The following is a 24,971-nucleotide window of genomic DNA, read 5'->3' as shown; positions in this document are numbered from 1 at the left end:
TAGATTCCGACTATATCATGAGCATATGTTCACATGAATCACTGTCAAATAGTGATGATACCAGGAATTCTCGAAAAGATTAGCGTATCCTGCCCTACCGGTGGCATCCACCACAAACACACGCAGAGGCAAGTCAATTGTTCACCTGAAAAACACGGGAACATACTTTCCGATTCAAAATAGAGAATTGCATCGGACATAAATTTTGTCACTGATACGTCAAATTGCAAATGCCCTCCACATGTGTACCATTAAGCTGACAGCAAGGTACAACATAACTCACTTACTTGTCCGCTCAAGGCCTCCGTAGGAAGAGTTCATTGTCTTCTACTTGCGTAATTATTGAAAACCAGGATAATCATATCTAATGATACAAAGATTCATTGTTTATTATTTATTCAATAACAAAGAATTTAGAATTACAGATTCACATCTAAGTTACGGTATAACATTACCATTCAGATCATATCACAGACAGCTTAAAATTACTTCACACACTAAGAATAAGGACAAAATCTTTTGGGACTTCGATAACAATAATTCACATATTTAATGATTGTGTGTTTTGCTGTAGCAGTATTGAGTATTTTGTAGCAGACTAATAATAACGGAATATTTGAGAATTTACTTCAAACTCTAAAACATATTGAAGTCAATTCCTATAAATAAATAATAAGTCAACAATTAACTTCACAGACTTATTTTAACACACATCTGTAGACAGCAATAGTGACACCGTTCGGCTCAATAATGTAACCCTAACCCCGCCCACCCAATGGTAAGCCAATCAGGAAGCAGTAGTCCACAAGTGGGTGTGGCCTAAGATTTGTTCGCTTGATGCGAAAATTCCATGGGAATCACAATATACATTGCAGTTGTTTAAGAACAAGGAGAAGATTGGATTATATACATTACATACGATGTCGTTGTCGACACAGTTACCAAATAATTGAACCCCATGTAATTTTCTGTATACATAAATGCACCCAAGCTTGGCAATATTTGTACCCAATGCCTATTTTCACAATGCTCGAAAAAGGCCACGTACCCTTTATAAAGTCAAGTGTGCTATTTTCCATAACCCCCTTGAACTCTACCTTGTACATTTTGTACTCGGACTTTGGTTAGGGTACCTCTGTGTATACAGAAAGTTACCTGGGGTACATTTCTGTTATACCTTGTCGCCAGTGACCCCGACAGCTGAACCTTTGCGCTGACATCATATTCGTAAAATATATACTAGCACCCAAAACTGTTCATATCAAATATATGAATTAAATGTCAGATAGAAATATGTGATGACGAGAGACGTAAACCCCAGGGTTTATGATTAATCCATCAAGAATGCAACAGGCCATCTTGTGTGACGTCACGAACAACAGCACGAGCACAGGAAAACGCTGTTGCACGTTGAGCATGCACCAGCTCATACAGTTCATCCGGGCCACCAGTTGCCCCGTTTAAAAGGACAGCCTTTGGACATTCCATCGTTCAGCACATGACACGTCTCAGGAGAAACACGTCATGGCACGATTAAACTGCCGAACGCCATCAGCTCATTGGAATATTGAAAGGTGGAACGTCGTACCGCGAGGTGGCCGACTGCTTCCATTGCCACAGAAATACCACTTCATCGCCGATGTGACGAGTCCAAGACAACAATCTCGTCAAGACTGTCCCCGTTCAGGACGTCTGTGGGACGTCACCAGCACAGAACCGGTGGATCCGTGTCACCAATCTCCGTAACAGGCCACAGATACCCGTGACCACTGTCCAGACAGCCGTGACCACAGTCCAGACAGACGTGACCATTGCCCAGGCAGCCGTGACCACTGTCCAGACAGCCGTGACCACTGTCCAGACAGCCATGACCACTGTCCAGACAGCCATGACCACTGTCCAGACAGTCGTGACCACTGTCCAGACAGCCGTGACCACTGCCCAGACAGCAAAAAATATTGATTTACCTGTGTAACGAGACAAAAGAAATGTGAAAAATATATATTATTTGATCCGTTCATTTATAATCAAATTCTAAACGTGTCTCACAGTGCTGACAGTGTAACAGTACCACTCCACCAATTCACCGTTCAGGACAAGAAATAAAACCACGGTGTTGAATATGTGCACAACAATGTTTATATCATACATGGACGAAATATTGAATGTAAACTGTTATTTCACTAAGGCAACTTCATCTTCCAGTGCTGAAAACCACCATACCAAAACAAGACCACAGGATAAAAGAATATAGCCTGTTGTTGACCGAGGCTACAAGTACAAGTTTTCATAAACTGTATCGATAAAAAATGCAAAGTAAGCTGGATTAAAATTGAATCAGTTGAATTAGACTGAAGCATTCGCACCTCCCTTTGCTTTCCTTCCAGACTTCATTATCGTTCTTTCAAACTTCAGTATCCTTTTTAATACTCCTGTACGCCCCATTTAACGTCATATCTCCATCGTTCAAATTTTCCTACCCCTTTAAACGTCCTAACACAAGAATAACCCAACCCTCTTTCAACCTCCAACACTTCCCGCGAACACTGCTACGCCTATTTCAAACTTGATAATCCCATCTTATTCAGCAACAGCACATCCCTTTACAGAGGCTCGTGTTGTCATCTTTCGGTGGGTTCTGACTTCGAGTAAAGGTAAGAAACACTTGCTCCAGTGTTGTCTGATGGACGGAATAGTCCTCCACAAAAAACTGCCCCTTGGCCTGTTCCATTGACGTGAACACCTGGGCCAGACTCACGGAGGTGTCGGGCACCTGGAAGTGGGCGTAGCCCTGGTGGTCGTCAAACACTTTTGTGTTAGGAAATGTAGACACCAGGAAATCTATCAGGGGTTGTGTAGGCGCCGGTGAAGTTTCTTCTGAAGCTCCTAATTGCACCGTGACATTTCCCATCTTGGCGATGAGAGTGTACCCCTGGCCAAACTTGTTTTTCAGATGCTGTGGCGTTCCCAAGCAGACAAATTGCCCATTAACCATGATGGCGAGTCTTGTACACAGGGCATCACATTCCTCCATGCTGAAATTAATGAATGGAATATATTAGGAGGTATCCTCTCTTAATCATTTAAACATAATTACTTTTGCTTATGATTATATTTTTGTTTAATGCCACACTAGGCAATATTTCAGCTATATGACGGCAGTCTGTAAATACTCCAGTCTGAGTCAGAGAGCCTGACCACCCGATCCCGTTAGTTGCCTCTAACAACAAGCAAGAAATCTTCACAGGTATTTTGCTGATGAAACACTATTGAATAGAAGTGAGTGAATGTTTGTTTACATCGCAGTTAGCAATGTTCATGCTTTGACAGCTGTCCGAAAAGGTAATAATCGAATCTGACTTGGCAAACCTGTGTCACTCAAGTAGTGAGGCAACTCTGCTACCATTCTGTCTTTGTCAACAGTCTCTTTCAATAAGCATGTGATTCTGGAGCTCTGTTCTATCCTAAATCTGCCACCGAGAATTGAAGCAGATGGATCGGTTTACTTAAGACAAGTCTTTTTGTGATTACCTGTGAGACGTGAGCACCAGGGTCCTGCCGCACTCCCGGACCTTTGACAGGACGTTCCAGAGCTGCCTCCTGGCCTTGGGGTCCATCCCTGTGGACGGCTCATCCAGCATGATGAAGGCCGGGTCTCCAACCAGAGCGATGGCCGTGCTCAACTTACGCTTGTTACCACCACTATAAAGATACCATGTAAACTAATGATGGAATATTTCAGTACCAATATTACGTTATTCGAGATCTTTCCAGAAAAGTAAGTGGTAGTTCAATAGTTGATGCATGAACACTCTTAACGCAGAAATCTAATATGTCTAATCACTGGATTTCCTGGATAGTTATAAACAAGAAAGGGAGTGTAAAATTGGTTTATGGCCGCTCTGAAAGAATTTTAGTTTTAATGTGAGGGAGAATCAACTATGCCCATTATGTCATTCAGTTAAAGAAAAGTAAACTTTAATTTCACTTTACTTTTCTATGTCCTTTTTTTTCTCTTAGAAACCAACTGTTTAAAATTAAGATTTATCCGAATATGTAAAACAAATATGTAAAAAATATGTGCTTATATATAACTCCTAAATTGATATGGACTGGAAGCCTTACGATGTCTCCTTACAAAATTCTCTTTTGACTCAAGTTATCCAGTCTGCTGATGTCAAACAACTTTGGTTGTATGAATGCATTGTTATCCTCCCTAACCAAGGGCAGCTAACAATCATTATCGAATATTACCACTAACGACCGTAGAAGGATTAATAAATGTTGCTAATGGCATAAAAAAACAACAACAACGGCTTCTCATTGACATTTTGGGTGTAGTGAGTACCTATATGTTCCGGCAGGTTTGTCTCCATACTGTGCAAGCAACATGATATCCAGCAGGTTGTCACACACGCCTTTGATGCGGTTCTCCGGCACTCCCTTGAGTCTGGCGTACATGGTGAGAGTCTCTCGTCCTGTCATCTGGTCAATCAGAGCATCAAACTGGGGACAGTAGCCCATGTTCTCTTGCACCTGTAGTAAATGACGTGCTGCTCAATAATCTATGATAATAATACATACATGACACCTTCTTTATGGATAACACCTTCTTTATCCTTTGTAACAACGTTTCAGGTAGAATGAAGAATAAAGAAGTTGTTATCCATGAAAAAGTATCATGTATTCATGTTGTTCCAACTTCTAAATGACTATCAAAGACTATACGTTTATGTCAGCTATACTTTGATAGTGATTCGTAAACACATGATACAGTCGGAATAGTACAATCGACTTTGCTTTTATCAGAGATTTCTAATGAATATTGAAAGATTTTGTCGTTTTATTTACACTTCCAAATGAAATGATATTCGTCTTCTATAAGTTTTCTTTACAAATAACACACATTCTGTTTTTTCTCTTTTCTTTTGTAAACCGTCCTGATTGAAATACCTCAATAGTGCAACATGTTACTCTTATGGCAAAACCTATTCAAAGATGAAAATCAACGTTCTAGAACAATGATCAAGTACCTTTTGGGTATTATTTTTGATGTCGTATGACCACAGAAAAGCGTTCCCGCTTGTCAGCATTACATCTCCCGTCATCATCTTGAACGTGGTAGTCTTTCCGGCACCATTCTGACCCAGCAGACCAAAACACTCCTTCTCCGGAATCCCAATGCTTAGATGGTCCACTGCAACGAAGTTACCATACCGCTTGTATAAGTCTTTAAGGATGAGCGCATCTGACCCCTGCTCTCCAGCCGAGATACGACTAACACGTAGTTGCTCCTCAGCGACGTCAGCGTCCTTAGACATGGTGCTTTCAATTCTGGAGAACGCCTCAGAGTCAGATTCCTTGCGTCCTAGAAGGTAGATGATGCGTTGTGGGATTCTGTATTCGATGAACAGAGTGAGAAGCAGATAGACGGCACCTTGGATCACCATGAAGACTACAAAACGGCCAACCCCTGGGTACATCCAGTCCAGGTAATCCTCGGCAAAGTCCAAGCAGTTGTCACCACATGAATCTGAGAACAGAATTAAATTAGAATAATTAATTCAGAATTGTAATGATGAACACAAAAATATCTGTAGACAAAAGGTAAAGCAATGACATGGTTCAACGCAATAAGGAAACACAAGCCCCGCCCATTCTATTATTAGCCAATCAGGAAACACAAAACGAAATGTTATATTGCATTTCTTAAAGACTGACCTTTACAGCATGAAGGTTTCTCAACACAGAGATTGGTGGAGTTGGAACCGAAGCAGTAGTCCAAGTTGCTGTAGTTAACGAACATGTCATTGATGGACTTGCCAAAGTTGTAGTGGGGGAACAGCACCAAGAAGACCCAGTCCAGAGCAATCGCCAGATCCGTTTCCTCAAGAAGTCTGAGCATGAATGTCGTGAGGAGGGTGGCGAGTCCTGATATACAAAATACATTGTTGAAATGAATTGAAAAGAAAATTGTAATTGCCTCACCCATAGAAGCTAAGAATGACTAATACAACGAAACCCTATTAATCACTATTAGAAACTTAAACACACACAGGACAAAGATTCGCTTAACTGAAATGATTTTAGTCATGACAGATTAACTATGGTAATAAGGAAGAATATGGTGATCCTTAACGTTGTTTTAAGTATCATTATGCCCCAAAGTAAGATTGACCAATCAGAACAGAAACCCATATGAGCCCTTATAAGGTCAAAACAAATGCAAGATGGTTGTTACTGACCTAATTGAGACACCAACACCCACCTCGCATATTTCACACAAAAATTCTGGTACAGAAGTTCGTAATTCGACACTGTTTTGTGTTCATATATAATGAATGTTGATGAGCAAGGATTATAGTTACAAATTTCAACAAGTAATCAGCCTCCGATTATAAGTTTTGACATGATTCGTTAGGGTGTCTTTAGTTGTCGTATTCGGTGTCATATTATGTTAATAGAAAAGCTGACGCCTCGCCCAATATTTTTCTTCCAAATTAACATGACATCAAATACGGCAACTAAAGACTAACTTAAAACTAATATTATATTAGACAAACACTAATGTAGTACTGGTACCTGTTATAATATTCAGGATGATGATGACGACCATGCCAGTAGCAGGGGACTTGAACACATATTGCAGGACGTACATGAAAGGTAACACCGCCAGTCCATATACAAGTAGAACCAAGAACACGATTCCCAGCCTCCCATCGTCGCTGTAGGCTGGCGACTGGAACGCTGCAAACACAACCAGCAGCACAAGGGATGGAATCAGGTAGTTGATGTAGTCCCAGGCCAGGTTGGACAACCAGAAGACAAATGGTCCAACTCCACTGACACTCTGAAGATGTTTGGCGCCCACCTGCCTCTCCTTGATGAGGAAGTACACGAAGGATGAAGTTAGGAAGGCCATGCCAAACAGCAGACAAAAGGCAACAGTGAACCCAATTCCTAACCCAGCTCCTGCAATCTGAGAGGATGATTCATTTTCATCAAAAGGCAGGGGATTGTTGATAGTTATTATGGAATGATCCCGAGATGTGAAGTGTTTCAGCATAGCATTCATCATGTATGACAAGGAAATTGAAATTGCGTGAAATGACTGTCCATTGTAGTAGCCTTTAGCAACGGTGTTGGACGCATACTCGGCAGCAATCATCATTTTCTTATTGTACTGACCAATTCCAAGATTATTAGCTCTGGCTAGGAAGTAAGCATTAGCATCTGAGTTTGATAGGTTCATCTTTTCAGGAGTGTCTGCGGTTCCGACGAACTGGTCAGAATACGCAGTGCCCAGAGCCTGTGTCAGAGCAACTGCCGGGGTTCCGTCGTTGTAGGGCACAAAGCTTCCCCCAAAGGGTGCGAGGTCTAAGGTGAGAGGAGCTTCGCCAGGTATTGTAGGCTCAACCTCGCTCACCGCTAGGGCAGCTATTGCGAATAAGACAGGCAGGAGGAGTTGTACCAAGGCGATTGTCCTGTTCCTCCAAGTGTGGAGAACTTTCTTCACAAACAGTCCTCTGAATCTTGACAATTCAAGCATCAGACCCGTGGCTCTCTTGTAACCCTGGTTGAATGCTGCATGAGATAAGTCAAATGTATTAATGCCTATACGTTCCTATAGATAAGTAGATAAGTATAAAAACGAGCATTGATTAAAATATTGTATATTGAAGCGAATGTGTTATTAATGTCCTATTATAATGGTATTCGGAACTCGAAATGTCGACGTGTGGATAATAGTGCGTATGAATAATTTTCTTGTTAATACCTTGATTATTGAAGAAAACGTACAAACATGTGGAGACGATGCAGCATCTGTCCTCTGTAAGTTATAGGATGAGGACGTGATAGCATGGGGAAACGTTTTTGGTTCAACGGATACAGTTGGGACTAGCTTGGAGTTTCTAATACGGGTCCTTTTGTTGATACATGATAAACGTACCCAGAATTTCACCATTTGCCTGGTTTGCCTGGAGGTTTTGAAGTCTATAACTACAACTGGAACTTTGTTTCATTTCCATCGCCATAACAGGATTAACATAGGACTTCAGGCCAGCTGAACCACCCTGTTCTTGCTCTTGTTCTTGTTCTTGGGATTTCTCAACCCTGAAATATTTGAAATAGACAAACTTGATGCAACATTTCCTCTTGTTCTTATGCGATTGAGTGAGTATGAGTGAGTATGGTTTTATGCCGCTTTTAGCAATATTTCCGCAATATCACGGCGGGGCACACGAGAAATGGGCTTCACAGATTGTACCCATGTTGGGAATCGAACATGGGTCTTTGACGTGATGAGCGAACGCTTTAACCACAAGGCTACCCGACCGCCCCCTTATGCGATTGATAACAGGCTAATGCTACTAAAACATGTCATGAAACATTGAAATGTTTGATGTACCGTAAGTAAGGAAAAGTTAGAAAACATACTCGGTTGGGCCAAAATTGTCAATGGGTGACATTGACGCATGGCCTGGGCCAATTTCAAGCTTATGTCTTACCGTTGGTAAGGTGTGAAACTGCAAACGATTTGTGGAAGCAGACATATCAAATTAGGATTTGAATCACATTTGCTAGCACTGTCCCTTTTTAAGATTGGGATCAGTCACATCTAAACATTTAAAAGAAACCTACCACAAATGTATTTTTTTTGTAATCTAAAACAATCAACAACACATACATGTACGTAAGCCGGAACACAACTGATGAATTCACAAATATAGGCTTACTTCAGAAACACTTCCTCCATGGTGGTGGCGGTAGTTCCAAAGCTACATATACCGAGTTCCTTCCCCTTGATTTCAATCTCCGTGAAGAGAGCAGCAAACTTGGATGACTGGTCATCAGGCAGCAAGTAGGAGAGTTCAGCATTGATCTCACTCTCCATGACTGCTGAAGGGACGTATTGCTGGACAACTGCCGTCACTGATGCCACCTGACAGGTGGGTTCCTTCACCATCACCAGGTGGTAGCCAGCTCCTGTTGGGAAATACGTTTGGTTACCTTATTATGATGTTACACTAAAATTTGATGAACCGCCATCCCTCCCTTGTTTTCTGATGAAGATACAATGTTCCAAATTGCATGATAACAAATGAAAGGGACAGAACTCTTTCCACAATCATAGTGAGTGAGTGAGTGAGTTGGGTTTAACTTCGCTTTTGACAGTATTCCAGTTATATCACGGCATGTCAGCTTAATGTGGGAGGAAAGCCCGAAGTGATGTAGGTCTCAGACTCCACAATCATAAGAAATATCTGCTAAAATCAGAGTCCATTGTATGATTCCTACTATATCAAACGCACATGTTTATGAATCACTATCATAAAGTGATGATACCATGTGTTCGCGAAAAGGTGAACGTATCCTGCCCCACTGGTAGCACCCCTCACAAACACACGAAAAGGCAAGTCAACTGTTCACCTGAACATTTGGCATTAGACATAATTTTGGTTACTGATGCGTCAAATTTTTAAATATGTCCATCATAACACTTTGTTAAACCCTCCTTGAAAGGGCATGCACAATTGTATCTAACAAAATGCGAAATGTGGACACTTGTCGGGAGCTGCTGGGGTATTGCTCGACATAACGGGAAAGTTGACCCGTGAAACGTTGAAGTCATCCTTCTTGTCATACAGTCTTGTGTATAGTTTATGTCAATCTGAATCTTTATGAACAGATCTAAATATGAAACAGATGAGTCACTTTCACTGGTCTCTTTTCGGTGGGTAAATCAGTGGCTGTCCGACCATTATTGAACGATATCAGATCATCGATATACCTAAAGCTTAAGTTAGGTTTCTTTGCCAAACTCCCGTGTTTTGGGTTTGCCAATCTCAGCAGATTCGTATGCAGAAAGAGACGGATCAGCAGAGGGAGGCACAATAGGAGTACTGGCGCATACTTCTGGTGTCCCCCGCCGTGATATTGCTGGAATATTGCTGAAGCGGCGTAAAACCATACTCACTCACTCACTCACTGGTGCATACTTAAAATGTATGTTGGCTCAGCATAAAGTGAACATCACAGATAAAAGTTGACCCTACCCCTCCCACCAACTTACCGTACAGCTTCTTCAGGAAGTATGATGTCCCGCAGCACTTGACCACTCCTTCTGCCATGATGGCGATGCGGTCACCCAGAAGGTCAGCTTCGTCCATGAAGTGAGTGGTCAGCAGCATGGTCCGACCCTGTCTGTTCCTCTGAAGGATGTCCCATGTCTGTCTCCTGGCTGCAGGATCCATACCGGAAGTCGGCTCATCCAGGATAACGATCTGAATAGCAAAACGTCAGAAAAATATTTCTGTGTTAGTTTCTCGGTAGTATTATACCCTTGGCGCCCATGTATTTTAAACACACTTAACGGTAACACGTTGTTAGATACAGTGACCGTACGTACCTTGGAACCTCCAATAAGGGCGATGCCTACAGAAAGCTTCCGCTTCTGGCCGCCAGACAGATTCTGAGACATGACATTTCTTTTGTGATCCAGCCCAACCTCGTGGATAATCTTTTCCACCTCCGATTTCACGTGTTTCTTTGGACAGCCTTTCAGCTAAATGGATTGATAAATAAGAGTATTGTAAGTACAAATTGCACATTTGCAGTACAGATCTCCATTGATAATTGGCAGGTAGGATATGAAGGCAAAACAGCTCACTGGTCCTTACAACTGAAGAAATGAAATATAGTTAATGTCATTCATCATGTAGCAGGAGTTATTTTAGATGTATTTTGTACAATTGGATAGATAACCTACGATATCTATAAATTATGTTCATTTTCTGTTTTAGTGAGGCAGAAGCCATTAAATGAATAATTTAGTAGTCGTGTTAATGCCACATGAAACATCCTGCCATATTTGATAAATAAGGAATGTTCTTAGACATTGCAGTAATATAACTTCAGGATGATAGTACATGCCTATTGGCTCAACACTAAATCCGACACCTAGGACTGCAGCACTCGAGATAGGATATGCAAAATACGCATTTATCGGCATCATCCAATACGTTTTGAGTTGATTGTGAACACCTATGAAAAATGTAATATACTCCATGGTGCAGTAACAGACTTTCATTTGCGTGCCCATATTTCTTTACAGATGCTATTTGCCCACTAAATACAGGCATCACATCAACAGGAAGTCTGCAGTCGTGAATAATACACAACATGTCCCCTGAAACACCATTTTAAGCAGATTTATTTTTAAAAGTTTTTTTATTATCGTTTAATACGCAGACTGGACCCAAGGGAGTACACATATACTGAATACTCAACAAAAACTGTAAATACCCAATGTGAGTAATATTGTAAGCAAATACTTAATTGATCAAAAACGTATCTGGATCTCTCAGACACAGGTACTTACGTTGGCAAAGAAGTCAAGATGTTCTTTCACTGTCATGGTATCAAACAGAATGTCATGCTGTGGACACAGACCCAGGCTCTGCCGGACACCTCGGATGTCTGTCCGTATGTCAAAGCCATTCACTATGGCGGCACCTCCAGTGGCAGGGATGAAACCTGTGGATGTCACACATCAAGTGAGGGAGTTGAGTTTAAAATGCTTTAGGGGCGGTTGCTATTTAACCTGGCAGTTTCACACCTGGTACTTATAACAACGGTAAGACATAAGCTTGAAAGTGGCCCAGGCCATGCGGCAAAGTGCCCCATTGACAATTATGGCCAAACCGAGTATGTTTCCTAACTTATCCTTACTTACGGAACATCAATCACTTCCATGTTTCATGACATGTTTTAGTAGCATTAACCTGTTACAATCGCATAAGGGGGCGGTCGGGCAGCCTAGTGGTTAAAGCGTTCGCTCATCACGTCGAAGACCTGGGTTCGATTCCCGGCGTTGGTACAATGTGTGAAGCCTATTTTTTGTGTTCCCCGCCGTGATATTGCTGGAATTTTGCTAAAAGCGGCGTAAACCATTCTTACTCAATTAAAAGGCTTTCAACATTATTTCACACACACCTCAGCATGTTACCATTTAAGTCCAAAGTGTAAGTTATCGCAGACGTTTACCAGTGTGCTGAACCCAGAGCACCGAGGATGTTGCTGACATACGAATGATCATAACCAGGACGAATCTAAGAGTGCAAACCAATGATCACCAGATCATGACACGACTAAGGGACCAACTCCGTGCGACCACAATCGTTTCTCGCATTATCAGTTACTGGATTGTCTGGTCCAGACTTGATTATTTACAGACCGTAGTTATACAGTTGGAATATTGCTGAGTGCGGCGTTATACAAAAAGAATTCAACCAAACCAAACAAAATAAACAGTCTTGATATATTACAAAGGCCAATGATTACGCAATGTGTAATGACGTCACAGCCTTCTTTGTAATTGCTAACTTTTACCCACCTGTCAGGATGGACATGGTTGTAGTTTTTCCAGCGCCGTTGTGACCCAGAAGAACAGAGATCTGACCCTCGAACATGTTGAGACTCATCCCGTCCACAGCTACCTTCTTCTTGGCTCCTCTGCCAAATACCTACACCAGTATGTACATGCCGATGTTAGTACTTAATACTCGATAAAGGGAAAGACCGATTTTCTGGTTATTGTTCTATAATATTTCCTCAACCTTATCTAAAAAAATGATAAACCCCCCCCCCCACAACTTTTCAACCTTTCATCAAAACAAATAATGATATTTTTTCTTCTGTTTTCATCCCAAACATTCTGCAAAACATTTGCTGTTATTTGTTCTTCACAATCAGCTTTTCATTTAATTTGTATATGAATTTTCTGACCATGGAAATGGTACTTTGTTTCCGTGGTTATTTCTTACCTAAACAAGATATTGAATATTGTAATGCGTTATAAAGCATCTGCCACACTGTGATGGTGCTGTATCACATTATAGTCATACCTTCTGTAGGTTCTTGATGGATATCCCGACATCCATTCCATTAGGCTCCTTCTCAAAGTAGGTTTCGTTTTGTTTTGTGGCAATATCTTGGATTGGCTCCACTCGCATCGAACTACCACACCAGTACGCGATCTGTTGGGAAACATTCAATATGAATCTGTTTCCGCGGATAATCTAGGCTAGTTATTGTCTTGCATTGAAAACAACTTGACAACACACTTCCTTACATATATTAAGTAAGTTAACGTTCATCGCTGAGAAAGAACTTAAAGGGGAAGTGTACACGCAATAATCACTTTCTTTCTTTTTCTAAACAAAACGTAATTTTAGAATTAGTTAGTATCTGTGTTTGAAAATATACACTCATTTTTTTTCACAGTGAAAGTAGGAAGCTCACAATAGTGTGAAAGTGATATGCCGTTATGAGGCCTTCGTTTTACGAGCGAAATAGGCCTGAGTTACCCCCCTTAGATTATGACGTAATTGGTGCCAATTCAACTGGGTCCCTGTCTATTCTCAACGCAAAAGATATCAAGGACCAGTTTGCGGTAAAACAACATGGTCTACGACACACTCCGGCGCAGTGGTGTCTCAGCATAACACAATTCTGGCTAGCATCTGAGATGCTAGAATCACAAAACTGTACCTACACCACGTGAAGCGGCTCTAACAAAGCATGATGACGTCAAAATGTTTATCAATTGGCACCAATGACGTCATATTGCAAGGGGCATAAGCCATGGTGTTTTTGTTATGGAAATAGAACACTTGGTAAATGGGAAAAATATGAATCGTTTTAGTGCAAAAAATATGTTAATTAGATATGATGTTTTTATATTTTTGTCTATGACACTTCTATGTTAACACTTTTAATGTGGAAAAAGTACAAGAAAAAATGGTTCATTTCCGTGTGAACTTGCCCTTTAAGGCAATAGTACTGAAGGAAAAACATAATATTGGATGCTAAATCAATAGTGGTCTCTTTTCAGCTGTTTGCACCAGGGCACGTATACGGGATGATTAATATGGCTATTTATGCCAGGGCAAAGGGATGTTTCCCTCGAGATACATAATTAGAATTAAGATAGCAGTAGCTAGTGAACAGCAAATTAAGATCCGTCATCAACTGATATCTGTGTTATAAATGTAGGACACTTTGTCTTTGTTATTGCGGGAAACATCTGGTGTTTTGTTCATGTTTCCCATTAGGCGCAGTAGGGTCTCGCTATGAGAACACTTAGAAACATTACAAAACTGCGACGTTTTGGCATCGTCCCTGGATGTATCCGCAAAGAAGCACTTAATTGTTGGACAAGATGACCGATTACGGACATTAAAGGGAAGAAGTATTAATAATTTTATGCTTTGATGTGTAATATCTGAATTGAGCTGAGAATGTAAATATGGCTATGACACTGTTTTATGGAAGCTTATAGAAATATGTACACATTATAATAATTAACAAGAGAATGATCATGGCGCTACATTTATATTACCCCGGTCCGTGGATCAGTGTGCCCTCAGGGGGAGTATACAGGCGCTACACGGTCAAACAGTCACATTACCATCTCATCCTACCTGGTACCCACTCACTGCTGGGTTAACAGTCACATCACCATCTCATCCTACCAGGTACCCACTCACTGCTGGGTTAACAGTCACCATCTCATCCTACCTGGTACCCATTCACTGCTGGGTTAACAGTCACATTACCGTCTCATTCTACCAGGTACCTATCCACTGCTGGGTTAACAGTCACATTACCATCTCATTCTACCAGGTACCCATTCACTGCTGGGTTAACAGTCACATTACCATCTCATTCTACCAGGTACCTATCCACTGCTGGGTTAACAGTCACATTACCATCTCATTCTACCAGGTACCTATTCACTGCTGGGTTAACAGTCACATTACCATCTCATCCTACCAGGTACCCATTCACTGCTGGGTTAACAGTCACATTACCATCTCATCCTGCCAGGTACTCATTCACTACTGGGTTAACAGTCACATTACCATCTCATCCTGCCAGGTACTCATTCACTACTGGGTTAACAGTCACATTACCATCTCATTCTACCAGGTACCCATTCACTGCTGGGTTAACAGTCACATTACCATCTCATTCTACCAGGTACTCATCCACTGCTGGGTTAACAGTCACATTACCATCTCATCCTACCTGGTACCCATTCACTGCTGGGTTAACAGTCACATTACCATCTCATCCTACCAGGTACCCATTCACTGCTGAGAGAACAGTGGCATCTTACCTTACATTGAAATACTAGCTTCAGGTTGGTTAAGGAGCATATTTCGATCATAGTCACTTATCTTACCTTACATTAAAATACTAGCTTCAGGTTGGTTAAGGAGCATATTTCGATCATAGTCACTTATCTTACCTTACATTTAAATACTAGCTTCAGGTTGGTTAAGGAACGGGCAACTATCTTCCCTGTAGCCCGCTCATGAAGGCCGCTCATGTTTTAGGGTAATCAATCGGAACATCCTAGATAACATGCATACCTTGGCTCGGGGAACATTGGCTCACACACAGCGTACATGACACCATATACCCTTGAGACACCACATATGTTATACGTGCTTCAGTATGGGACAGGAGCGAAGGCCAAGAAACTCTCAGAAGTCAAACTGGCGAAGACGGTCAACTATAAATAAACCCATTGAAGACTACTGATATTCGTCATACAGATGATGCAGTTGATGGAGTACTCATACACCTGTCAGTACTCACAGTGAAGGCGAAGTACCATGGTTTGGGCACCCCGAACTCCCCCGGCCAGACGTTGTCGACATACCACGTGATGAGCAAGTGGATGGCCGAGTCTACGAGTAACATCAGCATGACATCCAGCAGAGACAGGTTGTCATCAACTGATGCAGGCTGGTCGAAATTAGACCACTGAATACCAGAACCTGTGAGAAATACATACAAACTGTATAATAACGTCCATGCAATTATTTTAAAGGTTTTTGAATCTTTATTCAAATATTGAAATTACTTTCAAATGAAACTATTAGGTTATCCAGTCGTTATCCATAATTCCCTCTGCAAAGTTGCCTCCCTTAGCATTGCTAGGGTCTGCTGATCATATACCGCCTTGGTCCTTGTTTTTTATGATATGTGCGTTGTCGTGGATTTCGCCAAAGTGGTAAATGTCTAAATAAAAGCGACAATAGGAACGAAAGTCTAGGTGAGTTCATAGTACTGCAGGCCTCAAAGTTTTAATTTTTTCAAAGTAGCCATATGGCTGCAAGGATTTTTTTTCAGGTAGCCAGTGGTAAAATCAAGAAGTCAAGCCAATATTGTAGGTAGCCAAAAGCATTTGAAATTATCTTTATCAAATAGTTATTATAATCTTTACAAGTTACAGCACTAGTCTTGAAATTGTATCTTAATGGAAACTGTACTCGAATTGTTACTTGTGACTTGAACAATGATGCAATTTATGTTACTAGATTATATAGGTATATCCTCGCTTATCCAATGAGCATTGTCAACTACAATAAAGTACTAATTACATTAATTATCATATATTTTGGTTCATTGTCGACTTTAGAAGGAATTATGTGCGAGTACAATTATTAGCAGACGTGTTTTCAGCTGTTATTTATTTTTGTGACTACATATGTGTAGCAATAGAATTTACAAGTTATATTTCTAGGTAGTCATTTGGCTACCTCTGAATTTTAGACAGTAGACAAACTGAAATTTAGGTCGCATTGGCGACCGTTTTAGTCGCAACTTTGAGGGTGAGTACTTGCACAACGTTTGGTTTTGATGACCATGTCATGAACATTTTTACAAGATCCTGGCCATAAAAGTGATTCTATCCCTGTCTAACGCTTTGACATACCCGTTCCTTCATACAGTCCAATCACCTTGGAGCCAAATGCCATGCCGAGATTGAATACCAGACATGATCCCAACTTGGCTGATCTGCTCATCGTTTCATACTGACCCTCAAGATAGAAGTAAGGACAGTAGGACACGAAGAATACAATTCCACTGATCGCTGCTCCTATATTAGCTGGAACAATGGAATAGAAGGTGACCTTAGAAACACGCAATGCCACTTATTACATCGCTCAAATAACAAATAATTAAAGTTTTGTTTTGTTTGTTTGTTGTTTAACGCCGCACTCAGCAATATTCCAGCTATTTGAGTGCGGTCTGTAAATAATCGAATCTGGACCAGACATTCCTGTGGTTGACATCATGAACATCGATCTACGCTACTGGGATACGATGACATACATCAAACCACGTCAGCGAGCCTGACCACCCAATCTCGTAAGTCGCCTCTAACGACAAGCATAGTCGCCTTTTAAGGGAACATAGGTTGCTGAAGACCTATTTTAGTCTCCACGGGTAAATGGTAAGCATAGGAATTAATGAGTTTCCTATGGTGAAACTATGTAAAACAAATATGTACAGAAATGTTTGTTTGTTGTTTAACGCCGCTCTCAGCAATAATTCAGCTTTATGGCGGCGGTCTGTGAAAAATCAAGTCTGGACCAGACAGTCCAGTGATTGACATCATGAGCATCGATTTACGCAATTGGGATACGATGACATGCATCAACCAAGTCAGCGAGCCTGACCACCCAATCCCGTTAGTGGTCATATAGCTGGAATATTGCTGAGTGCGGCGTTAAACAACAAACAAACAAACAAATCCAAACCGGATCATCAATGGTACCCACACATTGTATCCATATTTACCATCGCATTGATGATTAAGGAGTTTGATGGTCAGTTTTGTCAACTTCTGTGTAAGTTCCTTTAAATCAATATGCACCCCGCTCGCATACTTTGTGTTGTGTCCATGACCTTGTGTCGCTTTGCAAACACATGTCTGTATATATTTACCTTTGTGTGTGAAGACGCTGACCATGAAGCAGTAGGAGATAATGGAGACGCCGTAACAGAGGAGGAACAGGAAGAAGAGGAAAGGATCACCATTGCTCAACGCCGCCCCGTTCCCACTTGCATCAAGTCCACAGAACAAAGCGTAGAAAGCCATGATGACCACCACGTATATAGAGGTGGTCAGAAACCAAGACATCCAGTTTGCTGTGGCGCTGAGACCCATTAGCTTCATGGATTCCTAAAATGTACAAAAACAGCCGGTGACAATACTGTGCTTATTTGTAATGGCTGAGACATACATAGTTGAAGGTCGTCGCTTTATCGTGTGTGACACTACAGCCATGCTGTCAGCAATGCCAATGGGGTTGCTGGGGGTGCTGGGGGTGGGTATGTGTGGTAGGTGTGATGGATTTTCGGTAGTTGCTTTAGGAGACATCTGTATTTTCAGATTTGCAGGTTTTATTGAGTACCCGAAGGCCTGAAAATTCATTTGGAACCGACAGCGTTATCTGGAGGTTTCCAATGTTAAGATTTCCGGGCATCAACATGACTCCGGCCGAAAAAAGCAAATTTATTCTGTTTCAAAGATAAGATGTCTAAGCTACTCATCAGCAGTTTTCTCTTTAAAGTTTAAATTTTTTAAAAGCAAATCATATTTAGGTGAGGTCCAAGATTATTGCACTTATATAGCGACGTGCATGTACGTGTGTGTGTTTGTGTGGCTGCTTGTACTAGTCCGGACTGATGCCGATTTATAGTGCTAGCTCACTGAGATACCATGCCGCAGTTTAACATGAATACCCCACTCAGACACATTATACTGACTCCCAGCCGACCAGTCCTTGTTTTAGCCCCTTTATGCCGAGCGCCAGACAAGGTAACAACAAGTACCATCTTTTAACGTCTTTTGGTATAACGCGGTCGGGGATCGAACCCCGGACCTTCCGCTCTCCGGGCGGACGCTCTACCATTAGATCACGGAGGCGGTCCAAATTATATTTAAAAGCCATAGAAACATGTAGAATTATTCTTTGAGTGCTGACGAAGCGCCAGAACAATTCATTTCAAAAACATAATATCGCTAACTGAAGATAGTTTTTATTGAAAATCAAACGTATGATAAAATCAACTGAGGGGTATAGCTTCTTCTGTTCCTGAGTGCAGATTGACCTGAGTCTCTCTTTGACTGCATATCCCTACAGGATTAAATATATTGCAAGTGATTTCGTGGCAAATGATTTGATTGGCTTACAAAACAAAGTTTTTTGTGTGTTTATGTTTACATAAAACACGCCACGCCATCTAACGACTGTTGTTTCCTGATTGAAAAAAAGCATTGAAATCAATTCTGAAATGAATGTGTATTCACCTTTAATTTCCTCTCTTTTTCATAAACCACCCCTTTAGTTGTTTGTATCGCCATAAGAATAAAGCTCAGCATCAGTAGGATTGGCAGCATCACTTGAAGCACGATCATCATTGGGTCGATTATGTAAGGTGGGTAGGGCATACGCTGTAGACGAATGTCAAGGTCACTGGTGGCATTGCCTGCGCTCGCGTTCCAGTAGTTGATGATTTCCTGGTTTACCAGTCGTTGGACTACCAGGAAGCCACTGTCATTGTAACCTGTATCAAACTGGTTAGTATTAATGCAAAGAAAATAATTAATCGTTGTATAAATAAATAAATTTGCTTTCCGTTGCACCATGAATGACATTTTTATTCTCTCTGGTTAGTATTAATGCAAAGAATATAATTAATCGTTGTATAAATAAATAAATTTGCTTTCCGTTGCACCATAAATGACATTTAGATTCTCTCTGTTAACAAGGAACATTGAAGCTGTGGACTCTCTAAGAAAAACCGTTTGTAATATTTTGTAAGGGTTCCAGAGTGTCCCAAAGATGGGATTGAAACACATAGTTTTGAATTGTGGAATCATATGGTATCCAATGCGGAAAACATAATTTAATAATATAAATATATTGTTCGCCTCTAACAATTTTGTTCTAAATTTGTTCGGGGGGCACGGGTCGCCCAGTCGTCTAAGGCGCCGCGATTTCCTGTGCAGAGTTACGTCCTTTGGGCACGCCAGAAACCCATGATTGTGGGTTCGAATCCCGATTATGTTTCTAGGTTTGTCAGCACCATTCCCGTGCTCGTGGGTTTCACCGAAGTGGTAAACGATTGAGACCTGCATCACTTCGGGCTTCCCGCACATATTAAGCTGACACGCCATGATATAACTGGAATGCTGTTAAAAAGCGGCGTTAAACCCAACTCACTCACTCACTCTAAATGGCTTTTCAACCGCCCTTAACGTAAATTACCTGGGATCATACAGAATACTTATTGAAACTTTAGGATTTAAGAATGGGACAATTCAATGTATGTCTGACATCAGTCATGTTTTACCCTTTCAATTCGCTTAAAAATATCCTTAGTATCTCTGCTACTAAATACAGATACCGACAGATGGTTAAGTGAAATCAGTTTCGACATGTTAAAATAAAAACAACGGCAACAAATTATTGCCTTTCACATTTCTAAAATGACAAATTAAATGAAATTAAATACGAAAACAGTGTTATTTCTACTCCCCCCCCCCACACACACACAGTAGTTTTTAAAAAAAAACTTGTCCCCATTTCACACACTATGCACTAAGTAAAATAACATGAATCAAGGGCCGTAACTCTGTTACAAAATATTTACGGCACGAATTTTCGAACTCATTCGTGACAAGTATCTCTTAATTAAGCATGCAAACTTTCATTCATGCAACTTCATTAGTTTCTGAGAAAACGTGTCCCCATTGCACAAACAATTCATTAAGTTGAAAAGCACGGAGCAAGAGCCATAACTCTGTCAACAAATAATTCCCGAGACCAATGTTCGAACTCAGTATTGAGAAATATCTCTTAAATAAGCATGCAAATTTTCATTCATGTAACTTAAATAGTTTCTAAGAAAACATGCCCCAATTTCACGCAGTATGTACTAAGTTGAAAAGCATGTAGAAAACGACGGACGGACGAATTCCGTTCCTATAACCCCCGCACCACTACGTGGCGGGGTATATTAAAGAATCACGGGATAATTGCGAATATAATTGTGAAATGGTGTTTTAAGGAGGATTAAACTCAGAAAACTGTTCTTACAGTGATCTATATCAACCAGACCTATATATAACGATGCTAACTTACGTGGAGAAAAATCAGATCTAGGAACTCCTGTTTGTCTGAACGGAAATGTTTCCGTAGTTCTCCATCTGTCAGACGATTGTTTGAGAGGGGGTCGGATGGAATAGCGGAGAGCCTTGGGGAGAGTTGTGTCGGTGATCTTGACGTCAAACTCCAGTGCCATCGAGACGTCAGCAGAGTTTAGTCTGTAGTAGTCCAGTAGTTTCTCCAGGGACAAGAAGCCCATGGTAACCAATGAGGGACCTAAATATCAAAATCGAATTAATGCCCTTCATTATGTCTTAGCTACCCCATTTATGAGAAACATAGAGAAACAATGTTCACATCGCTTTAATGCATTGGAATATTGCCAAAAGAAGCTTAAAACCATACTCACTCACTGCTGCACAAGACTTACAACAACGTACATGCAATTACATAAGTTTGGTTTGTTTTTTGTTTAACGCCACACCCAGCAATATTCCAGCTATATGACGGCAGTCTGTAAATAATCAAGTCAGGACCAAACAATCCAATGATTGACATCCATGCAGTTGGGATACGATGACATGCATCAACCAAGTCAGTGAGCCTGACCATCTGATCCCGATCTTACGACAAGCATAGTCGCCATTTACGACAAGCATACACTCTTCAAAAACAGAGTGGCCGTCGAGATCTCAACCGAATCGAACACCTGTGGGATGAACTCGATCGACGTGTACGTCAACGTCAGAAAGCGCCGCAGACACTCCCACAACTGGCCAACGCGTTACAAGCAGAATGGCGCAGAATTCCGCAGGACAGAATTCGTACACTTATCCAGTCAGTGCCGAGGAGATGCAGAGCCGTGATTGCTGCCCGAGGCGGTCACACGAGATACTGAGTTTAGATCAACCTTGTGGCCTTATGTGACATGATAATGAACAGTTTTCAATGCCTTTGTACAACGACAACATGTGACTATTGAGCTCAAAATTTTATAGTTGTATCTATGATATTAAATATATCGACTATATTTGGTACAATATATTTACTTCAAATCTACCCGTGCGTTTCTAATTTCGATGAATGTAGGTTGCTGAAGACCTATTTATCCCAGAACAAATCCACATACAGATCAAACCCCTGGACAGATCAATAAATCATTAAATGAACAAGCAAATGGACGAAAGCAAATGTTAGACTGATGATTCAGCAGCTTGTAAATAATGCGTGAACGAGTGTGTAAAAACATGTAAAAGCAAACTAAAACATGGATCAATTCAATGAAGGTGACCGTTCCTACAAGATGTAATATGATCAAGTTTTGCTCAGCTCATTTTCCTATCTTCTCAATCATCAAAAATACACATATGCAGGTAGTATTCTTAATCGTGTACTAGTGCAGCCTCCCATGTTTCCGTATTGATCAGTTCCAGGCGAAGACAATGGAATGAGTAGACTGTGGCTAATGCATTTATGTTTACAGCGTCGCATCAATTGTCAAGGTAACAAAGAACACATGTCATAATTTGTTCATATTTCATAAAAAAGTCATGTTAATGCTTTGGAAATGACGCGCAATATCATGATATCTGCATGGTTTGAAACTCCTAGTGTGATGGTGCCAATTAAACGGCTTGAGTCGCAAAGATAGAGTTAAAATATGTCGAGGTTGCCTGATAGGGAAACGTAGAAAGAATATTTTCTAGAACACATCGTAGGCTACAAGCAGTCTTGTGCATCAATCGTCACTTTTAATGTTACATTTATTGAAATGTATCCATATTCATAATAAAGCTCTGCTATAAGCAGAGTCCATTGTACGTTGTCGACATCCATACCAAATTAGTACCAGAAAATGAACTGGTCATTTCTGCATGGGTTAGGATTTATTTATGTGGAAAGAATGAAGTAATGCAGAAATATGGTGAAAAGTTGGAAAAATCGCAAAAAACACAACCACGTGAGAGCCTGTCGCCGAAACACTCATGACATGACATGCACGTGCAACATCACTTTGTCGGTCTATATAAACGTTGGGTCACAATCTTACAGCAAGTGAACAGCGAAAACACACCATCGTCCGACTACAAACAGGAGACTCATCGTCTGCTATAGCTAGGTGTTTCCACGTAGCACCAAGCACCATTACAAGACTGTCAAATGGCACTGATAAGTACCAATTTTGAACAATCGATTACCATATAAGATAGACACAATTTTATGGACAACAGCTTCTTTAATACTGTAAAAAAAGCGACGTTTGGGTATATATCCTTATACCGTTGTCAAGCAAGGATCTAAACGTCGCTTTTTTTTACAGTATTAAAGAAGCTGTTATCCATAAAATTGTGTCTATCTTATCATCCGTCAACATCTAAGTAATGCCTATCATATAATCGATTACCATATGTTGATTATTTATATGATCTATGAAATATACATCTAAGATCAAGTTTTTTTGCGCAGTGTTGATTGTACATTTGGCACAGTAAAACATTAAGACTGATCTGTATCTTTGTGAATGTTGTCATCTTGTCAATAATTTTATACAGTTCGGGACATCGTTCCATTGTCTTTTATAGCATTATGTCTCTCTTGGCTGTACGGGTGACCCCCTTCCTAGTGCGCATGCGTGTGCCTACATATGTATGTGTCTCTGTAAACAACTTTGTCTGTGTGCCTGTGTCGGTATATGTCTGTGTGTCTGTACATATATGTGTCTGTTAATGTGTGCAAGTATGTCTGTGTGTCTGACCTGTGAAGATCCGGGGTAGAATATTTTTTCAACAACCCATGCTTGCCATAAAAGGTGGCTATGTTTGTGGTAAAAGGCGACTAACAAAGGCGACAGGGATCGGGAAGTAAGGCTCGCTGACTGGGCTGATGCATGTCTTCGTATCCCGGCTGCGTGGGTCGATGTTCATGATAATAACCACTGGATGGTCTGGTCCAGATTTGATTATTTACAGCCGTCATATAGCTGGAATATTGCTGAGTGTGGCGTTTAACAACAAACAAAGAAACTTTATATGTCTGCGTCTGTGTGTCTGTATCTCAGTTTCTTTATACGTGTATTGTGTATGTATGTGTGTGTGTGTGTGTGTGTGTGTGTGTGTGTGTGTGTGTGTGTGTGTGTGTGTGTGTGTGTGTGTGTGTGTGTGTGTGTGTGTGTGTGTGTGTGTGTGTGTGTGTGTGTCTGAAATACATATAGTTGTAAATATGATGTAAATTCATCTTACCTCGTGTAGACGTGTTCAGGGCGCTTTCCACACCAGCCATCAAGCCGTCTGTAATCGCAATGTTTGGAGTGTACAGGATCTTCCCTGTCATTCCTCTCGAGTTGCCACTTCGTGGTACAACCACAGGGAAAGAATCATATTGCGTTGAATTATCCACACGTTGAATTTGAACGACGAATCTAAGCGACAAAAATACAACAGCGAACAGCAGAGGCAGGATCACCTCAAATATTGTAACACATATTTTCCTCCTTTGTAGCAGGGAGTTTTTCCACATGAGCAGCCCGAGTTGTCGAAAGAAGCCCATATTGGGTCACGATGATGATAATGATGGCTTTGGTGCCACCAGATCCTCTTCACAACAAGTATAAATCCCCACCTCTCCAGCGGTTGTCTCTCAGCAACGTTAACGCCCTTCCGGAGGCCGACCTGTTGTTGTTGTTGTTGTTATCATGAAAATACTTTCCTCATAGTTATAGTTTTATGACTCGTGTTGCTAGTTCCGTGTTACCATACCCCCTCTCACCATACACCCGAAGACCACAATATCGCCATGTCCTGTTCATCGACTTCCTCCCTTATAAAACAAGTGCCACCTGTATCCACGCGTATATATCAAATTGTCATGTGTCGACTCCACGGAAGGTAGATATCGTTGTCTAAAGTAATATCACTCTGATATTGTTGTCCAGGCACCAAGCAGGACAGAAATCCGCCTCGTATACACCGCAGTCAGTACCCGCACCCTCGACTG

General features: G+C 41.0%; 1 protein-coding gene across 1 annotated transcript; it reads right to left on the bottom strand.

The window, feature by feature from the left end:
- Positions 1–789: 789 nt before the first annotated feature.
- Positions 790–24,971, bottom strand: LOC139444829 (phospholipid-transporting ATPase ABCA3-like). The gene is made up of 19 exons (XM_071225808.1): positions 24,218–24,971; positions 21,015–21,254; positions 19,178–19,434; positions 17,809–18,046; positions 16,793–16,966; positions 15,670–15,851; positions 12,909–13,040; positions 12,398–12,527; positions 11,384–11,538; positions 10,412–10,567; positions 10,076–10,286; positions 8,739–8,988; positions 7,952–8,115; positions 6,583–7,584; positions 5,722–5,931; positions 5,034–5,533; positions 4,349–4,536; positions 3,532–3,702; positions 790–3,035 (listed from the first exon to the last, which is right to left on the bottom strand). The coding sequence occupies exons 1-19, from the start codon at positions 24,522–24,524 to the stop codon at positions 2,585–2,587; spliced, it is 5,118 nt and encodes a 1,705-aa protein (XP_071081909.1). The 5' UTR covers positions 24,525–24,971; the 3' UTR covers positions 790–2,584.

This window comes from Haliotis cracherodii, unplaced genomic scaffold (genome assembly GCF_022045235.1).
Source record: "Haliotis cracherodii isolate W230 unplaced genomic scaffold, xgHalCrac1.p SCAF_6, whole genome shotgun sequence".
NCBI classification, from domain to species: Eukaryota; Metazoa; Mollusca; class Gastropoda; order Lepetellida; family Haliotidae; genus Haliotis; species Haliotis cracherodii.
This window is presented reverse-complemented; position numbering and strand designations above follow the sequence as displayed.